The 19,484-nt window shown below is 48.8% G+C and overlaps 1 protein-coding gene across 1 annotated transcript in view; it reads right to left on the bottom strand.

The window, feature by feature from the left end:
- Window positions 1-13,416, bottom strand: part of RSPO4 (R-spondin 4) — a 40,101-nt gene extending 26,685 nt beyond the window's left edge. The window contains exon 1 of the mRNA XM_059038608.1: window positions 13,338-13,416. Coding sequence (XP_058894591.1) covers window positions 13,338-13,416 — 79 coding nt within the window. The remainder of the gene's footprint in view (window positions 1-13,337) is intronic.
- Window positions 13,417-19,484: the final 6,068 nt, after the last annotated feature.

The following is a 19,484-nucleotide window of genomic DNA, read 5'->3' as shown; positions in this document are numbered from 1 at the left end:
AGTCAGTGATGGGGAAGGAGACAGCTTTGAATTAGACCTGTGTTTTAAAAAATTTAGCACCAAACTGAGATTTTTAATACCAGAAACTCTGAGATCTACCCAAAGGTATTAAGGATTGGGTTTTAGAGATATAACAGAATTAGAGAGAGAGAGGAAAAAAAGCAAATGTCATGTTTGTGATCCTCTGTTACACGTCCACTCTGATCATTATGCCTCACAAAAGAAGGCCAAGGATTACCATCCTTAATATGCAAAAAGCTCTTAGAAATCAAGAAGAAGAAAAACAGCAACAACCCAAGGTGTGAAATGGGCAAAAATATTACAAGTAATTCAAAAAAGAAAGACAAATGGGCCAGTAACCTCAGGAAGAGCTATTACATTGCACTAGTAATTTTCAAAATGATGTTTAGAATAAGAACAAAATATTACTTGTGACCTATCAGAAAGGCAAACTAAAAGACTGACAACATCCAGTGCTCACTTTAAAAAAGGATTTGGGCAGTGTCTATTAAAGTTTGAACTCTGTAGTATACGGATAGTAGTATTATTTTACAAATGGTGCCCTGAGGCTCAGAGAGGGGCAGGCACTTGTTCAGAGCCACACAGTAGGTCACTGGAAGGCAGGGCTGGAACCCTGGTCTTTGGATGGGTGCCTTTGGCTTTTTATCTCCAGCCAGCTGGCTCTCCCTGTCTGGCCTTGTGAACAGCCTGATCCCTGGCCTCTGACTGGGGAGGCCAGGCCTGCTATACCCACTGCTGCACCTGCTTTGGGACTGAGGATGGCTGGGCCCTTGCTGTTCCAGGTGACACATCTATCATCACCCCTTCCCCACAATAGATGAGGCTCCCAATCAGTCTTGCTCAGCAGTGAGGCATAAAGAGTGGACGTGGGAACCCAAAGCCTGGGATCAGACAACGCTGCCTTCAAATCCCAGCTCCACACTTCACTCCCTGGGCCCGTTATTGAACCTCGGTTTGCTCTTATGTAAGATAGAGGCAATCACCCGCTCACTGGAAAGCTTGCTCCTTTCACAAATGTGCTCGAGGGCCTACTATGTGCCAGGAACTGTTGTAGGCACTGGGGATACATCAGTGGACAAGACATCCCTTCCCCTCAGGGAGGTTGCATCCTAAAGGAGAGAGAGGTCATTTGAGATAGTGACAGTGAATGAATGACAGTAAACAGAGTGAGGAGAGGAGAGGAGAGTCCTGGCCACAAGACAGGACTCCCTGAGACATATAAGCAAAGCATTCTTGGCAGAGGGACCAGCAGGTACAAAGGTCCAGGGGTTTAGCATGCAAGAGCACAGTGAGGCCAGAGCACAGGGACTGGTCAGAAAGGCGGATCAGCCCAGACCTGGGTGGTAGGCTCAGAGGGGAGTGTGGATGGCGCTGGGTTTTCCTGGAAGCAAGATGGGAAGGCCCTGCGTGGTGCAGGCCAAGGAGTGTCTGCCATCTTGAAAGCTCCCTCTGGGGTGGAGCCGAATGAACAGTAGGGGGCAGGAGTGGGAGCCAGGAGCCCAGGGTGGAGGGATATTATGAGAATTAAAAGGTAAGGGGGCTAGTCCATGGTGCGGCAGGTAGCTGGTGTGAGCAGATCTCAGCCACCCGTCCTCAGCTCTCAAGGGATCGAATCCAAGAATCCCATGACTGTCTGCCCCGCAGCCTCCTCCAGAGATGCCCAATCATTTCTGCTCCTCCTTGCCACTGACTCGGGTTGTGCCTCTTTGACCTGCTGTGGCCTCTCGACTTTCACAGGCCACCAGGACAAGGTCTCATTCAAGGTTCCCTCTGGTTGTTTTAAGCCGCCTTGCTGTTCAGTTGCTCCCTAAACCAGCTGTATACCGCCACCCCCAAGCTGGACTGAAACCCGAGGCCCTGTCTGGATGGTTCCCTAAGTCATTCTCTCGAAGGTGAGAATAGGTGGGGAGTCACAGTGACATCCGCCCGGGGCCAGGCCCCCAGACCAACTGCCCAGGAAATGGGAAATGGGAGGGAGGCAGTGCTGGGCAGGCGGGAGTCCAGGTCACACACATTTGGGTATGAATCCTGGCTCTGCCACCTTGACTCTGGGAAGTCCCTTTCGCTGCTCTGAGCCTCACGCTTCAGCTGCAAAATGAGAATGAGGCTATCGAAGGGGTGCCCAGAGGATAAAGGGAGGTAATAACCTGCAGAGCTCCTGGTTCTGTGCCCAGCTCATATGCCAAGGACATCAAATGGGGGCCAACTTTGTCCTTATGCTCTGCCCTGGGTTCTGCTCACCAATTCCTGGCACAGTGAAAAACAGCTCTGGTTTCGGAGCCCCAGCTTGGCTTCCAACCCAGACTGAATGGAGGCTGTGGAAACCTGGGCAAGTGGCTTCAGCTATCTGGATTCTACTTTCCTCTTCTGTAGAATGGGTCCTATCTTCTAAGGTTGTGGGTAACTAACGCACCCAAAAATCACCCGGCACATAGTAGGTGCTCAAGAAATGGTGTGATGGCAGTAGGGAGATGCTGAATGGGAGAAGGGGACACAGGCACAGTATGTGGTGGGGCTCTACCTTGGAAACCTCTCGTGGTCCTGGGGCACCGTCTCCACCACACTGAAACCCAGCCAGTTGGAGGGACCTAGGCTTGCAGGGCCTGGAAATTCTACAACCACTGTCAGTGGGTCCCAGTTTCCTCATGTGCAAAATGGGAACCATAATCCTTCTTGCCCAGTTAAAGCCAGGATTAAGGGCTGGAACCAAGAGGAGCAGCCACAGCCAGAGGTGCTGGTTTCTGTGAGCTCCTGTAGATCCCCCGAGGGACCAGGTCTGCAGATGGGCAGAACCAGGCTGATGCCATCTGCAGCATGCAGGATCCTGAGCTACCAGGTCCTGTGTTAAATCACTGCAAACCCATCACAGCCCTGAAAAGCTGGGCTGCAGAGATGTTAGGGTTAGGGTTAGGGTTAGTGGTTGACACAAGAACCCACAGTGAAGAGTCAGGTGGCATGCAAACCAGAGTCCTAGCTCTTAACTGCTGGGAGCCATGCCTCCCTGATGGCCTCTCAGCCCCTCCCTGCTGTCTAATGCTCAGTGGCTCTCCAAAGGCAGAGAAGTGCCACTGAAGGTCATACGTCTCTCAGGGCCAAAGAGGGTCCCCGAGCTGTGTGCAGAGTCAGACAGGAGGAGAAGAGGGGAGGCTGCAGGAACAACCCAGTGGTCTTAAGTCTGAAGCCTTGGAGCCCTTAGCAGCATCCCCAGACCTTCAATAAAGTCTGTTACCCAGAAATGTCCTGAGTGCTCGGTATTTTTCTTTTTCTTTTAATGGGGGAGGTGGTTGGAGGGAGGGTTATTGATGCAAGGGAATAAGATGGTCTACGAACTGAAGCTATTCAGCCAAAGCAGCCCTGGGAGAACGGCAGCCATTGTGGGGATGCTCCGCTCTCTTGCAGGGAGGACGTCAAGCCAACGTCCCCTGTCCCAGGGGCGGGGGTCTCCAGCTGACACCTCTCCTATTCACTCTGTTGGGCCTGCCACCTTCATCCGTCTGGGGCCCCCAAGGACAGGGGCCAGCTGACAGCAAGTGTTCAACAGACATGTGCTGGCTGAAATGCGATGACTCAGGGGACATCCAGGAATGAGGGTGGACAGAGAAGCGTCACCTGAATTTGAGTTCCAGGAATGTACTCAGGAAGGGCTGAGGGCTGCTGCATCAGGACTGTCAACACTTGTCAGGGAAGAATCACTTGCGGGAAGGGTGATCCGCTCAAGGGATAGAGAATTGGGGGCTCACACCTTTCTCATGAGACCATCTTATGAGGACTTTTTCTAAAATCAAAAAGCCCAGAACATACGGCAGAAACAACGCCCTCCTACCTAAAAAACCTTCAGGGGATTGATCACAGGAACAGGATTATAAGTAACAATTTCTGTTCTCCAAAGGACATACAAAGTTAGCAGCTGGGTATCAGATTGAAGAAACATATCTTCCATGTCAAAACCAACAGGGGATTAATATGTAGGTAATACAAAGAAGTCCTATAAACTCACAAGAAAAATTCAGGAAACCCAATAAAAAAGTGGGCACATAAAAATACAATACACATTTTAAAATGAAAAAAACCAAAAAGTAAAATTAAAAGATTTAAAATAAAAAAACTAAAATTAATAAAAAATTTAAAATAAAATGGCATTTTAAAACTAAATGATAAAATAAAAAACTTAGAAAAATAAAATGTAAGAATAAAATAAAAATACATTTTTAAAGTAAATTTAAATAAATTACATTAAAATTAATAAAAATTAAAAATTTTAAAATAAAATTAAAATGTTTAAATAAAATAAAAATGAAAAAATTTTAAATAAGTGAAATAAATTTTGAGTAAAATTAAAAATTGGCAATTTGTAGCCATTTAAAAAATAAGGAAAGAGAAATAAAATAATGCAAAACAAGAGTACTATCAGCTCGGCTGATGCTGATAATGTGCTATGAATTAAGTCTGATTGACTCAAATGCCTGTCAGAAGTGGGGCAAGAGGGGAGGAGGAAGGAAAATCAGGTCTGAAAGGCAGCATCTGACTGGGTTTTTCCAGCCTGTCATGGGCAGAGGGCAGGATGTCAGGCCCCATCATGGCCTCATCCACAAATAGCCATCACATCATGTGCCAGCAACACACACACACACACACACACACACACACACACACACACACACACACACACATCCTTCCATCCTCACTGCTGTTCTCTGAGGTTCCCTTTCACAGAGGAGAGACCAGAGGCTCAGAGAGGGCGAGTCACTGTGCCATAGACACAGAGCACCTAGGACCTCCCTATCCTCTGAATCTGGGCTCCCCAAAATAACCTTCTTTTGGAGAGTTAGGTCTACAGAGGACTTTCAAACACAGGCAGAGACATGTCTGACATCAGGCTGGAATGTCCTGGATGCTAGAAGGAGCCAACCTTCCCATGACGCATTACTGTAATCACCATTTATTAGCACCTACTGTCTCCCAGGTGGGTTACATGCACAGTTTTGACCTTCAAGGCAATCCTATGATGTAGACGCTATTATCGTCCCCACTGTATTGATAGACAACAATGAGATTCAGGAGTGAAATATTTTCACCCAAGCACAGCAGTAGCAGAGCTGGGAAATGAACCCAGGCCTGTCACAGCCCAAATCCCACACCCACTGCCTGGCACTGGACACTCTTCATAGTCACTAAGTGAGCACTCACTATGTGCTAGGGATGCGTTTCATGCCCCATTTTGCAAATTAGCCAACTGAGGCCCAGAGGGGAGAGGTGACCTGCTCAAGGTCACTAGCTGGTGAGCAGTAGAGGCCGTGGCCTTCGTGACAGCCAGCCTGCCTCCCGGCTGCTCATCTGGCACTTGCTAGAGACAGCTGTGCCTGCCTGCCAACACCAGAGCAGGCTGCAGAAGGGCAGTTGTGACATTCCTTTCTGGGTGTCTCCACCCCTGCGGATGTGGGTACTGCAGTCAGGCTGCAGGGAAAGGGAGTGGTTTCCCTATGTAGTCTGGGTCCCCCCAGGCTTGAGAATGCCTTTCTTCTGAGCTGCTGAAACAGAACCCCCCACCCACAGCAGCACAGAGGAGTCCCCACCACGGGCCACAGAGCAGGGGCCCTAGGAGTCACGTGGCATTACAAGAAATCATCCCGGGGCAGGCAGTAGTGGCCTAGCCTGAGGCAGCAGTGCTCAACATGAGTGAGCTTCACCCAGGCAATGGGAACCAAACCATTCCCTTCGGGACCCTGGAGGAATCCCCAGGGGTGGGGCCGAGGGCTCATGTGTCCCGAGTGGCGCTGACTGCTGCACAGGGCTGAGAAAAGGAGGTTCTGGCTATGGAGACCTGCGGGGCACATTCCAACCTCTCCTCATCCTGGTTGTGTGATCCTGGCAAGTCAATTGCCCTCTCTGTGCTTGGAGGGCCTTTGGAGAATAATAGGATCAAATCACCTCGTGGGCTATTATCTGGATGAATTGGGAGGAGGCCAGGCAGGATGGCTATGCACCCAACCTTTGGAATTAATTGTCTGGGTTTAAATCCTGGCTTTGCCAAACTTACTCGCCAAGCTATTGGACTGGAACATATGAAATCGGTAATATTTGGCTGTTTTCAACCTACAAAAACGGCAGTTTCACATACTTCAACTAATGGTCCTCTCTTCTTAATTCAGTATCCTCTTCTGTAAAATGTGAATAATAACAAGTCCCTTCGCAAGTTGATGTGAGGACTAAATAAGGGTGGGAGGCAACTGAGCTCAGTAGTTGGAGCTTGGCTCTGGGACTAGGAAGGATTTGAACTTGGCTGTGTGTCCTGGGGAAAGTCACTTAACCCCTCTGTGCCTTGGTTTTCTCATATGTAAAATAGGGATAATAATAGTACCCACATCACAGGTTTATTAGGAGAATTTAGTCACTTTATATGCATAGTACCTGACACTGACAAATAAAATAAAACAATACAGGTAACATCTGGCATAGAGTAAATGCTCAACCATAAAACCAAATCAAAAAGAGACTTTTCTAAACCTTTGGTGCCAGTGAAAATTAAGTACTTAAAAAAAAAACAAATAAATGTTTTTAGGAACATATATGTGTGTGGATATATACGTGAGGCGTGTGCTCCTGAGTGTCCCCAGAGTCTGGGGCTGTTCTACGTCCTGACAGTGTCCACAGCCTGCGGCTCTGATGGAAGGACTTTCCTTCAGGCTATGGTGGTTCTGTGTGGGGCACAGGCCTCCACCAGGTCTCTCTTATGGAACCACACAGCCAGGCCACAGACCCCATGTGGCACTCAGGTAACTCTGGAGCCCCTTACGAGGTTCCTGGACCCCAGGCTGGCCTCTGGTTACTAAGAAACCTCTGCACACAGCCTTCAAGCTGTGAAAGCCCTCTTGGTTCCATCCTCTCATCTAACATTTCTTCCAGGCCTGGGAGAAAGGCAAAGCAGACTGAGCATGGCCAAGTCACACAGGGGAAACTGAGGCTCTGAGAAGCTCTATACCAGATTCCAGGCCCTGGAGCACGCTGCCTTCCTCTGCCTATCCAAGGCCACCCTCACCACCCCCGTTCGCTTTCCTGCATCCTCACCTCCACTCCTGGCTGGATGATCCTGGGTGAGGTACGTCCTCACTTGAGGCTCCATTTTTACAAGCATGGGTCTCAAAGGTCTCAACTGGCCTTTTCAGTCCTAACATTCCATTATTCTACCTTCTCCAGAACTCCAGAGGGAAAATGAAAGTTGAACTGCTCTGCAAACAATAAAGTGCTATGTAAATGACAGGGTGGTTAACGGCAGCATTAGCTGGGCTTTCTGGAGCAGTCTATAGTAGGCGGGATTTGCTCCTGTGGTTCTGGAATCAGGAACACTGGCTATGTGACCTTGGACAAGCCAGTTTCTCTCTCTGAACCAGCCTGCTTCTTCTTTAAAGGAAGAGGGGCAACCATATCCACCTGGCAGGGTTGGGGGAGGGTCGATGAGAAACGAACATGCAACGTCTAGTGCTCACAGGCTGTTTGAGGGTGTCTAATGCAGGAGGGATATTTAGGCCCCCAATGGGTCCTGGGGCTAAAATCCACCTTGGGAAAAGAAAACACCTTGGGAAGGACGTGGCCGCCAGATCCTGGGCCATTAGAAACAAGCATAAGAAATAGAGGTTTGTGGGCTTCCCTGGTGGCGCAGTGGTTGAGAATCCTCCTGCCGATTCAGGGGACACGGGTTCGTGCCCCGGTCCGGGAAGATCCCACGTGCCGCGGAGCGGCTGGGCCCGTGAGCCATGGCCGCTTGAGCCTGTGCGTCCGGAGCCTGTGCTCCACAACGGGAGAGGCCACAACAGTGAGAGGCCCGCGTACCATAAAGCAACAACAACAACAAAAGAAATAGAGGTTTGCAAAATGTGTCGAGGGCAGTTGCTACTTATAAAGGCAATTCGGTGTCCTGTTTGGGGCTCCAGAGCCAGACTCTCTGGGTTCACACGCCTATGGCTGTGTGACCCATGGGGCCTTCGTCTCCCCATCTGCAATACTGGGATCCCCTAGAACCCACCTCTCAGAGCTGTCAGGAGCACTGCATTGGGCTCAGTCAAAAGCTCCACACTTTGGGGGGAATGATAAAAATTACATTTTTACATCAGTACACACACAGTACACAGAGTACACACACACTCATTCATACACTTCCACACACACCCACATCCATGTGCACACACATGCACCCACTCATACATTCACATACATATGTAAGCCGAAACCCGTTTCTCAAAATGATAATTAATCTTCACACTTGCAATGCACTCTGATATCTTCTAAAAAGGGGGCTGGCAAACTATGGCCCATGGGCTAACTTTGGGCTATGGCCTCTTTTTGTATGGCCTGTAGTCTAAGAATGGTTTACTATTTTGAAGGCTTGTAGAAAAACAAAACAAAACAGGAAGAATATGTCCCATGAAGTCTAGAATAGTAACTATCTGGCCTTTTGCAAAAACAGTTTGCTGACCCCACTCTATTGTATTCTACTCTATACTATTCTGTTCTGTTTTATCCATTCTCCTCCATTTCGGCATTCTAAATGCTAGCTGCATTTACTAAATTTATCTCCCTCATCTGCTGATGGAAAAACTGCATCAACGTGAGCTTCAGTTTTTTCACTAGATGAAAGGATGGAAAGATGGATGAAGAGACAGTGGACGGACAGATGGACTAGAGGAGGCAGGGGAACAAAGGGAAGAAGGTCCCCTTATCCTGTGACACCTCAGCCAAGTAACGTCCCACCTCTGAGTCTCAGATTCCTCAGCTGAGACTAGGACTGCCGCCGACCAGCCTCTCTAGGCTGCACTGAGGAACAGCGAATCCTGTCCATGTCAGTTTTTCTGATGGATCCATTCCTGACATCCCTAGGAGATGCTGGGCTCTGGCCCTGTCTGCCATTGGACCTCCACCCCCTCTGCCACACAGCCCCTTCGGCCCTTCCCATCTGGCCAGACCCTCCCCTCCTCCTACCAGAGTCCCCAGCTCCTATGCTGTTGCCACCTCTGCAGCCCTCTGATGGGGCCCTTCTCAGATGCCTCCTCCTTGCAGCCCCTGGCAAGTCTCTAGCAGAATTCATTTCTTTTTCTAGGCACAGGCTTTGGAGCCTCCGAAACTCTGGGTCCACGTACCAGTCTGTTGCCGGGAGTTCCTGGGCAGGTCCCTGCCCCTTTCGGAGCCTCGGACCCCTTGTCTAGGAAATAGGTGTAACACAGGCAGCGCCATAGTCAATCAGATGTCGAAACCCACATGCAGAGCTCCCGGCACGTGGCTGGCTCCAAGTGGCCTCAAGGGTCTCCTTTGGTGGCTGGGCAGGGGTGGGGTGGTCTCCATCCATGGGAGAGGGAGGTGGGATACACCTTGTTCTGGGCCCAGCCATGGCCCTGACCTGGAGACTAGAAACCTGGGTGCACCCCGATCGCCACCCCTGCCTCGGGTACTTGCTTGCTGTGTCTCAGCTTCTCTGTCTGTGTACAGGGGACAGTACTGCTGGCCTGGCCATCCACATAGGGCTTTTCAGTTGACAGAGAATTATTATATTCAGTCCACCTAACAGGACTCTGGAGTGGGTGCTGCCACAGTCCTTTTACAGATAAAGAAAAAGAGGCTCAGAGAGGGGAGAAGGGCAGAGGTGAGATTCAACCCGTATGAAACTCCCCTACCCCAGCCCAGGGAGCATCTAGCTCTGCTGTAAAATGGGAGGGGGAAGTGGCTGAGTCCTCATGAAGCACCTACTCTATGCCTTTGGACACCTTCCCTCTGGGAATGTGGTGGATCGTCCCAAACACCACAGAGGTAGGTACAACTGTTCCCATTTCACAGATGTGGAACCAATGCAGAAGGTACATGGCCTGCCCCAAATCACACATCCAGGGAAGGAGAGGGCCCTGAATTTCAGAGCTCCTCTCTCTGCCCTTTGCTGCCTCAGGTCTAGAAGGATCTAAAGGCACCATGTGAATGTGGGTGGCAATTGCCTCCACCAAGCCCCCTCCCCAGCAGGCCTTGGACGCTGGGAAAGTCAGTCATGGCCTGTCCTCTCCTCATTGCCTAAATGAAGCTCCGTATTGAGGTAGGGGTACAGACCAGGGCCCCCTCACCCTGCCCGACTCTCCTATTGCCGGGACACCCCAGCATGTTTCAAGAGAAACATCCCCATCTGGTTCTGATTCATTTATACTTTATTAATCAACATGTTGTTTTGTAAGAGTCACTTGAGATCCAAGAACGGTTCTCAAGCCTTTTCTTTTAGTCTTTCTTGTCTTAGAAACAGAAAAATTAGGTTTCATCAAAAAACAGTGATGCTGGAGCTTGAGGAAGCACGGGTCTGTGGGGACCAGGCCCCAAGGGTGACAGCTCAGCCTGGGTGGCTGCTGGACCCAGCAAGCGTTCCTCTTGACCTTGCAGAGTAGGCCAAAGGCTGGGCCAAGCACTCGGGCATGGAGGGGAGGTAGGAGAGGGCCAGGGAAGGGCATCCCTCCACACTGGCAGCTCCTCAAGGGCAGGCCCCAGGTCTCTTCACCTCGGCACTCCCAAAGTTCCCAGAGCACAGTCTGCCCTGTAATGCTTGTTGAATGAACAAGGGGAAGAGAGAGAGAGAAAGGAAGGGAGGAAGGAAGGAAGGAAGGGGGAAGGAAGGGAGAAAAAAGAAAAGGAAAGGAAAGAAAGAAAAGACACCGCCAATACCTAGGTGCCTTCAGGACACATTCTCCTGCCAAAGTTAGACCAGAACGTCAAAGCTGGTAAGACCCTCAGGGATCTCATGTGCAATTTTCCAAGCACCTGTCTTACGAAAAATGGTCTCTAATCTGTAACTGGTTTGGGAAAGGTCCTGCTCTCTATCCTCAGCCTCTTCACTATGAATGCTCTGTTAAGTCCTACAGTTAAGAAATCTGCTAAAGCCAGCATCTTTCATACCTATTTGTCCAGGACTCCTATAACCACCTTGCAGAAGATGCTATAGGAAGCTTTCTGCTACCCCTCCACCTCCACCCCAGTGCCAATGGGGAAACCAAGGCTGTGGGCAGCGGGCAGGTGTTGGGGGGGAATCCACTTACCTAAAGGGGTTGGTGGTTGGACTGAAATGCAAGGCTCTCTCCATTGCACCTGACTGATAAATGGAGCCACAAGCCTCTTTCTGAAGATGCTGCGCTGGACATGCATGTGTCCCAGATGCAAGAGATCACCTACGCTGGGGAGGGATGCCAATAGCCCCCTCACCAAATGGTGGCTATGTAAGGCGCAGCCATGTCCGACCTCACTGAGCAACTGGGGATGGGGGGAGGGACTGGAAGTTTTCTTTTTCTTTATTCTCTGTGTGTGTGTGTGTGTCTTTTAGAACTGACTGAGAAGCATCTTAAAGATCTTCTAAACCAGCTCCTCTTCAGATGGGGAAAGTGAGGCTCTGAGAAGAGAAGACCGACACAGCTCAGGAGATATCTTCTCACCGTCATGTCAGGCGGATTGAGATTCAAGCCTACTTTGCTACTAACCCTCTGTGCAACGCTGGACAAATCAGTTTTCCTCTCTGAATCTCAGTTTCCTCGTCTAGAAAATAAGCATCCCCCCAGCCCCACTAGGCTGTTATGAGAGGCAAAGGACGCAATGGACAGGAAAGGAGAATGACTATTGTCCTTGGCTACTCATGTAACATACACACTAACTCATTCAGTCCTTGCCCACATCTGCCCTGTGAGTTGGATACTGAAGATTATTATTCCTATTTTAAACAGGAGTTGCTGAGGAGACAGTTTTTATTTATTTTTTTGGGTCTTTTTAAGAACTGAGAAAGATCTTAGAGAGCTTCTAAAAGACCGTCAGATGGGTAAACTGAGGCTCAGAGAGGCAAAGTGACTTCCCCAAGGTCACTCAGCTGGTAACTGGGGAAGCAGGGATTTGAACAAGGCAGGCTGACTCCAGAGCCCATGATCATAACTTCTGTACAAGGGCCATTCACAGATCAGTGTCCCCATGAGGCCCCAGATGCCCTGCAGCTCATGTGAAGCTCACCCACCTCTCCCCTCCCTGGATCTCTCTGTCCAGTCACACCTGGAGCTGGAGTCCTTCAGGCCACAGTCTCTCTGTCCCACCCAATCCCACCCACAATGCTCCCACAGCCTCTCTCTGCCTCCTGTTTCACTCCAGGAGTGACTGTCTAGTTAGGGCTTTTTCGCTCAGGTGGACTAGAAGCCCCCAGAGGGCAGACTCTTGTTCTCTTTCCCACGTAACCAAGCTCAGACCTCACACCAGAGCTGCAAAGAGAAGACAAAGGGTCTCCATTCACTTGCTGGTCAACTCAGCAAAGTTACTTAGCCTGTCTGAGACTTGGCACCTGGCTTTTAGAATGGGATAAGCCCTATGTCACTGAGGATGTAGTGGGGATTCCCTCCTTGAGTAGAAAACTCTGGGCACAGTGGCTGGCTGTTGATTCTCAGACTGCCATTCGGAGGCCAAAGGGCTGCCAGCTCAGGTACGGGACTCGCTCACCTTCCTCGGCCCCCCAGGCTCTGTCAACCCTGGCTCTGCAGGGACAACCTCTGCCAACCCTGGCTCTGCAGGGACAGCCTCAAACCCACCTCCTGAGGATGTTTTGACTCCTTCAGGGAGGGGCTGTGGCACAGGACCCCGAGGTGAGAGTGCAAGGGGCCCCTGGCTTTGTGCCCCAGGTACATTTATGGTCTGAACCTTGGTACATCCTCCTAGAGGCCCTAGGAGGTCAAGATGGAAAAACTGAGCCTCTTAGAGGGGCTGGACGTCTTCCAGGTCATCCGAGAATAAATGTCTTCAAACTCAGGTCTCTCTGAGCTCATGCAGCTCATGACCTCACCAGAGGGGAACCCACCAAAAATTACTGGCTTCTTGAGAGTGATGCAGGGGATCAGGGTCTATAATGGGGCCGAGACTGGGGCATCTGGACTCCCAGCTCAGGGCTCTTTATGTCACCTCCTGGCTCAGTACGGATGCTTGGGGTGATTTCTGAGCCACGAACTCTGTCCCCTAGGCCCTGCAACCTCTAGCCTGCCACCTGAGGCTTCCTGTCTCTGCAAAAGTCACTTCCCTGCCCCTCCAGCAATGCTGTGATTATAGGAAGCAGGCAATGAGAGAGCCCTGGCAGCTCCTTCCCTCCCTGGAGAGCCTCTTGGTCCAGCTTGCCCCACGGGTGCCCTGGGGCTTCAGTTTCCCCATCTGTAAAGTGGGATTGACAGCAGTCTGGAAGAGTTAACAGCCCCGGGCGTCGGACAGCAGGCAGATGCCTCAGGGCGACCCCCCTGACTATCCCGCGGCGTCTTCCCGGCCACCCTGCCGGCTGCCCCTCGTACCTTGCTTCTTCCTTCGGTTCAGGGGGAGCATGTCCACGGCGTGGGCGACGAGCAGCAACAGGCAGAGTGGCGCCCGCATCTGGGCAGCCTGCTCTGGGCGGGGGCGCGGGGCTCCCTGGGAGGCCCGACGGTCCAGCGGCTACCGGCGACGGCGGCACAGCGGGCGCGGGGGCTGCTCGGGGCGCGCCGGGCGCATCCGCGAGTGCGGGGTCGGTCCCGCCGCCAGAGACCCCCAGTCAGCCCAGGGGCCGGCCTCCAGGTCTAGTGAGGGCGTCGGCGGGGCTGGGAGGGGCGGGCGGGGAGGAGCCAGCGAGGCGGGGGCGGTGCATTAACCCGCTTGGGGAAGGCGCGCGGTGGGGGTGGAGGGGGTCGCCCGGCCAGGTTGGTCTGTCACGCCGTGCGCGCTCTGTCGTCGTTCCCGCGTCCGGCACCGTCCCGTGGCATACACAGGTACGGTCCTCCACGCCACACAAAGAGGTACAGACGCGCGGACGTCAGGTGACCCCCTTCTCTCAGCATCTCCCTCCACCCCACTCTCCGCCTCGGATTTTCTTGTCCGCTTTCTCTGTTTCCTCTTTCTCCTAAGCCCCAAAGTGACCAGCACCTGATAAATTAGCCAGTAAAGTGGCCCAGGACCTGGACTGTGTTTCCTCCAGTCTTGTCTACAGGATGGGAGCAGCTGGTACAATTTTAACGCTTTCAGAGCCAAATCCCTCCTCCCCAACAAACGGTGCACTCTTGCCTCCGGCCACCTTGCCCAGTAAAACAGTAAGAGTAAGAATAATACTGCCTATCACTTTGAGGCTTATGTGCTTGGCGTTGTTCTAAGCACTTTACACTTAATATAATCTTCAAAACAACCCAGCGAGGTTCTATTCTGATTAGCTCCACTTTACAGGGGAGGAAAGGGAAGCTCAGAGAGGCCAAGTGACTTGCCTAAGGCCACACAGCAGGTCAGTGGTTTGTCTGGGTCCAGCGTCCACCCTTTTAGCCACTGCTTGGGGCCCAGAGAAACTTATCCTTGACAGTCTCTTGCTGACCAATTATCCTTCCTTTATCCTGTGTGTGTAGTTTGATTAAAAAAAAAAAAAAAAAGGAAGGTAAATGCTGGCATCTCCTCCAGCCCCTTGTCCTCATCCTTAGTGAGGCCCCCAGTAAAATCAGGACATTTGAGGGCATGTCGGGGGAGGGAAACACAGAGAGTGAGGCAACTCTGCCCTGGCTGTTCTTCTTCTGTAGGGCTCCACGAACACTGACAAACAACATCCTAGGGGTCTTAATGGAATCTCAGAGCCACACCCCCAAAATGGCTCCATTCCACAGATGGGGCTACTGAGGCCTCGGGATTGGAGGTGCCTAGCTCAGGCAGCCCAGCAAGTTTAAGGCAGAGGTGGGATGGGCACCCAGGTGTCCCAGCATGGTCCCCAACCACCAGACCCTACAAAGCCCTCTTGTTCTGACTTCTTTGATCTCCGTCTTCCCCTCTACCCTACCTTTCACCCCTTTAACCCCAGATCTCAACTCCTTGCAGTATTTCACAGACACCTCCAAGCCTCTCACACCTCTGAGCCTTTCATGATTGGCCTCTCCATGGAATGTTGGTCTACATCCCATCCCCCATCCCCACTGACTCATTCAGGACCCAGTCCTGAATATGCCCCTCATCCAGAAAGCCTTCCCTGATTCTCAGGCCAGGTCCAGTGCCTCCTCTGGGCTCCCACAGTCTCTTTATTACAGCTTGTATCACACCAGGTGGTAACTATGGATGTGTCTGTCCCTTCCTCTGAGCTGTCAACTCTTTAAGGCCAGAGATGAGGTCATATTGGGATGCCTGGAGCCTAGCTCATGCTGGACACAGAGCATGTATGCAACATGTTTGTAGAATGAATGAATGAATGAGTTCTCCAGATGCAGGAGTCTCCCAGCTTATACATGGAATTCAGGTACTTGGAGAAATGAGGTGACCCTAGAAGTTCAAACTTTAAGAAGTTTGAAAGTCGGCCCCTACCCAGCCACCACCGGTCCTGAAGTCTCCAGAGTCCAGAGCAGGCCATCCCCCAGGTGAGCGGGGCTGGGGAAAGCCAGGGTGCATGGGAGTCAGGCAGAGGCTGGGGCTGCTTAGTAGCCACAGAGCTCTGCAGCCTGTAGCCTCTCGCCTCTTCCCCGCCCCCACCCCACCCCCACCCCCCGCTTCCTCTGCTACACCCGCCCCCCCACCCCCTTCTTCTGCTTCTCAAACTGCTATATGTCCCCAGCAGGGCTTTTTGCTGTTACCTCTGCTTGGAAAATTCTTCCTCAGATATCCTCAGGGCCTGTCTCCACTCAACGTTACCTCCTCTGAGGGGCCCTCTCCGATCACTCCAGACAAAATAGATGCCTGTGCCCTTTATCCCCTGGTCCTGTTTCATCGTCCGTGGTACCGAGCACCACCAGGCCTGTTCATGTTTGTAATTTGCTTGTTCGTGAGCTCCATGAGGGCAGGAATCTTCTGTTTTATCCTTGTGCCTGACACATAAAGTGCTCAATAAATATCTGTGGAATGAATAAAAGAATGAATGAATGTTCACTCACCCCTTCATTCATTGTGGGACATCAGCTACCTCCTATTCTCTCTCAGGGCCTCAGTTTCTCCATTCATTCAGTGGTACAGATGGGATTTTGTGTTCTCCGAGACCCCTTCCAATCCTTTCAGAATTTGGTATTTCCAGGGTTCTAAGAGCCAGAACTCAGGCCCCCACCCAACCTTGAGCTGCTCAGAGGGTCTTGGGTTCTCTGTAGCTGTAGAGGGCTGTCTGGGAATCCCAGCCTGCCATCCCCCAACATAGGTACACAGGGAGGACATCAAGACCAGTGGTGCTGATGGCAGAAGAGGAGGTGTACACACCAGGAGCCATCAGTTAAGGAACTACTGGACACTATCACAAATAAATGAAGATGGGTATAATGGCTGCAATGCATTATGCTCACAGTGTGTGTTCCTGATCAGCAAATCCTTCTCTGTAGGATAGCCAGGCCCGAGGTTCCTTCCAGCTTGTGCTCTGCTCTCTGGTACATGGCTTAAAGCTCACTGAGGAAGGGGCAGGGCATGGAGGACCACATACTGGAGGCGAAGATCATGTCCCCCCACATCTCATTGGCCAGAACTCAGTCATGTGCCACATCTATCTGCAAAGGTGGCTGGGAAATATAGTATAGCCATGTGCTCAGGGGGAAAACAAACATTAGGTGAACATCTGACCAGTCTGCCACTGTGGCCCCATTGATGTAGTAGCTCCTGGCTGTGTCAGTTCTGGCCCCTACAAGCTCTTCTTCCTAAGTAGCCAGAGGACCTGGCTTTTCTTTCAGGTGAAGCCCGAACTCCTCCTCAGAGCTACAAGGGCTGCTGGATGGCCCCTGCTAGAGTGACCAACTTTCCTGGTTTGCCAGGGATTGAAGAGTTTCCTGGGACGCAATTTTATCTCATGTATAGTTTCATGTAGCCACCACCACATCAAGATGCCTAACTGGACCATCACAAGACTCGCTCTCTCATGCTTTCCTTTAGGATCCCACCCACTCCCTCCCCTCCACCCTAACCCCTAACAACCACTAATCTGTTCTCCATTTCTATAATTATGTTGTTACACTTATGTAATAGAATCACGCAGTATGTGTCCTTTTGAGACTGTCTTTCTTCACTTAGCATAATTTCCTTGAGATCTGTCCAAGTTATTGCATGTATTAATAGTTGCTTTTTATTGCTGAGTAGTATTCCATGATATGGATGTATTATAGTTTGTTTAACCATTCAACCACCAAAAGACATTTGAATAATTTCAAGATTTTGGTTATTAAATCTAAAGCTACTGTGGACATTTGTATACAAGTTTCTGTGTATCCTCTTTGGCAAAAATGTCTGTGCATGTCTTTCTGCACATTTTTAATTAGATTTTTTAATTGTTGCATTTTAAGGCTCCTTTATTCTATATGTTATTTGCTAATATTTTCTCCTAGTCCATAATTTGTCCTTTCATTCTCTTACCAATGTCTTTCATAGAGCAGAGGTTTTACTTTTGATGAGGTCCACTTTATCAATTTTTCCTTTTATGGATCATGATTTTGGTGTTAAATCTAAGAACATTTGCCTGGTCCCAAGTCTCAAATATTTTCTCCTATTTTTTTCTAGAAGTTATATTGTTTTACATTTAAACCATGATCTGTTTCAAATTAATTTTTGTATAAAGGGTGAGGTGTAAGTCAAGGTTCCTTTTTTGCCTGTGGATGTCCAGTTACTCCAGTATTATTTGTTGAAAAGGCTTGTATTACCTCTATTGAATTGCTTTTGCTCTTCTGTCAAAAATTAACTGGGTATATTTGTATGGATCTGTTTCTAGGTTATCCATTTTATTCCATGAACTATGTGTTGGTCTGGCTGCCAGTACCACATTGTCTTGATTATGGTAGTTTCATAAGAAATCTTGAAATTGGGTAGACTGATCCTACCCATTTTATTCCTTTTCAAAACTGTTTTAGCTATTCTAGTTCCTTTGCCTTTCAATATAAATTCTATAGTAATTTTGTCTATGTCTTCAAAAAATCTTGTTGGGAATTTGATCAGAATTGCATTAAGTATGTATATCTATTTGGGGAGAATTGACATCTTGATTATGTTGCGTCTTCCAATCCATGAACATGATATGTCTCTCCATTTATTAAGATCTTCTTTGATTTTAAAAAAAAATCAATGTTCACTCATTTTCGGCATATGCATATGTTTTATTTACACCTAAGTAAGATTTACACCTAAGTATTTATTTTCCTTTTTTTTAAAAGCAATTGTGAATGGTACTGTACTTTTAGTTTTGCTGCCTCACGTATTCATTCCTAGTATATAGAAATGCAACTGATTTTTTAAAAACTGAAGTATAGTTGACTTACAATGTTGTGTTAGTTTCTGATATACAGCAAAGTGATTCAGTTATATATATATGTATTCTTTTTCATATTCTTTTTTATTATAGGTTATTACAAGATAGTGAATTTAATTCCCTGTGCTATACAGTAGGACCTTGTTGTTTATCTGTTTTATATATAGTAGTTTGTATCTGCTAATCCCAAACTCCTAATTTATCCCTCTCACCCCCATTTCCCCTTTGGTAACCATCAGTTTTGTTTTCTATGTCTGTGAGTCTGTTTCTGTTTTGTAAATAAGTTCATTTGTATCATATTTTAGATTTCACATATAAGTGATATCATATGATGTTTCTCTTTCTCTGTCTGACTTACTTTACTTAGTATGATAAAATCTAGGTCCATCCATGTTGCTGCAAATGGCATTATTTCATTCTTTTTTATGGCAAATTCAGATATATATATCACATATTCTTTATCCATTTATCTGTTGATGGACATTTAGGTTTTTTCCATGTCTTGGATATTGTAAATAGTGCTGCTATGAACATTGGGGTGCATGTATCTTTTCAAATTAGAGTTTTCTCTGGACATATGCCCAGGAGTGGAACTGCTGGGTCATATGGTAACTCTATTTTCAGTTTTTTAAGAAACCTCCATACTGTTTTCCATAGTGGCTGCACCAACTTACATTCCCACCAACAGTGTAGGAGGGTTCTCTTTTCTCCACACTTTCTCCAACATTTATTGTTTGTAGACTTTGTAATGATAGCCATTCTGACTGGTGTGAGGTGATACCTCATTGTAGTTTTGATTTTCAGTTCTCTGATAATTAGTGATGTTGAGCATCTTTTCATGTGCCTATTGGCCGTCTGTATGTCTCCTTTGGAGAAATGTCTGTTTGGGTCTTCTGCCCATTTTTGATTGGGTTAATACAACTGATTTTTATGTGTTGCTCTTTTATCCTGCCACATTGCTGAGCTCACTTATTAATTCTAGGAGTACTTTTAAAAAGATGTTTAGGGCTTTTCAAAGTAGACAATCATGTCACTTACAAATAAAATAAAAGTTATTATTTCTTTCTTTCCTATTTATGTTCCTTTTATTTCCTTTTCCTGTCTTATTGCATTGGCTAGAACGTCCAGCACTGGCTGAACAAGAGTGATCCTTGCCTTGTTCCCAATCTTAGTGAGAAAGCATTCAGTCTTTCACCATTAAGTATGATGTTAGCTGTAGATTTTCTGTAGATGCTCTTTA

This window comes from Kogia breviceps, chromosome 14 (assembly GCF_026419965.1).
Source record: "Kogia breviceps isolate mKogBre1 chromosome 14, mKogBre1 haplotype 1, whole genome shotgun sequence".
Classification (NCBI taxonomy): Eukaryota; Metazoa; Chordata; class Mammalia; order Artiodactyla; family Physeteridae; genus Kogia; species Kogia breviceps.
The sequence above is the reverse complement of the archived record's forward strand: the minus strand, read 5'-3'. Positions and strand labels throughout refer to the sequence as shown.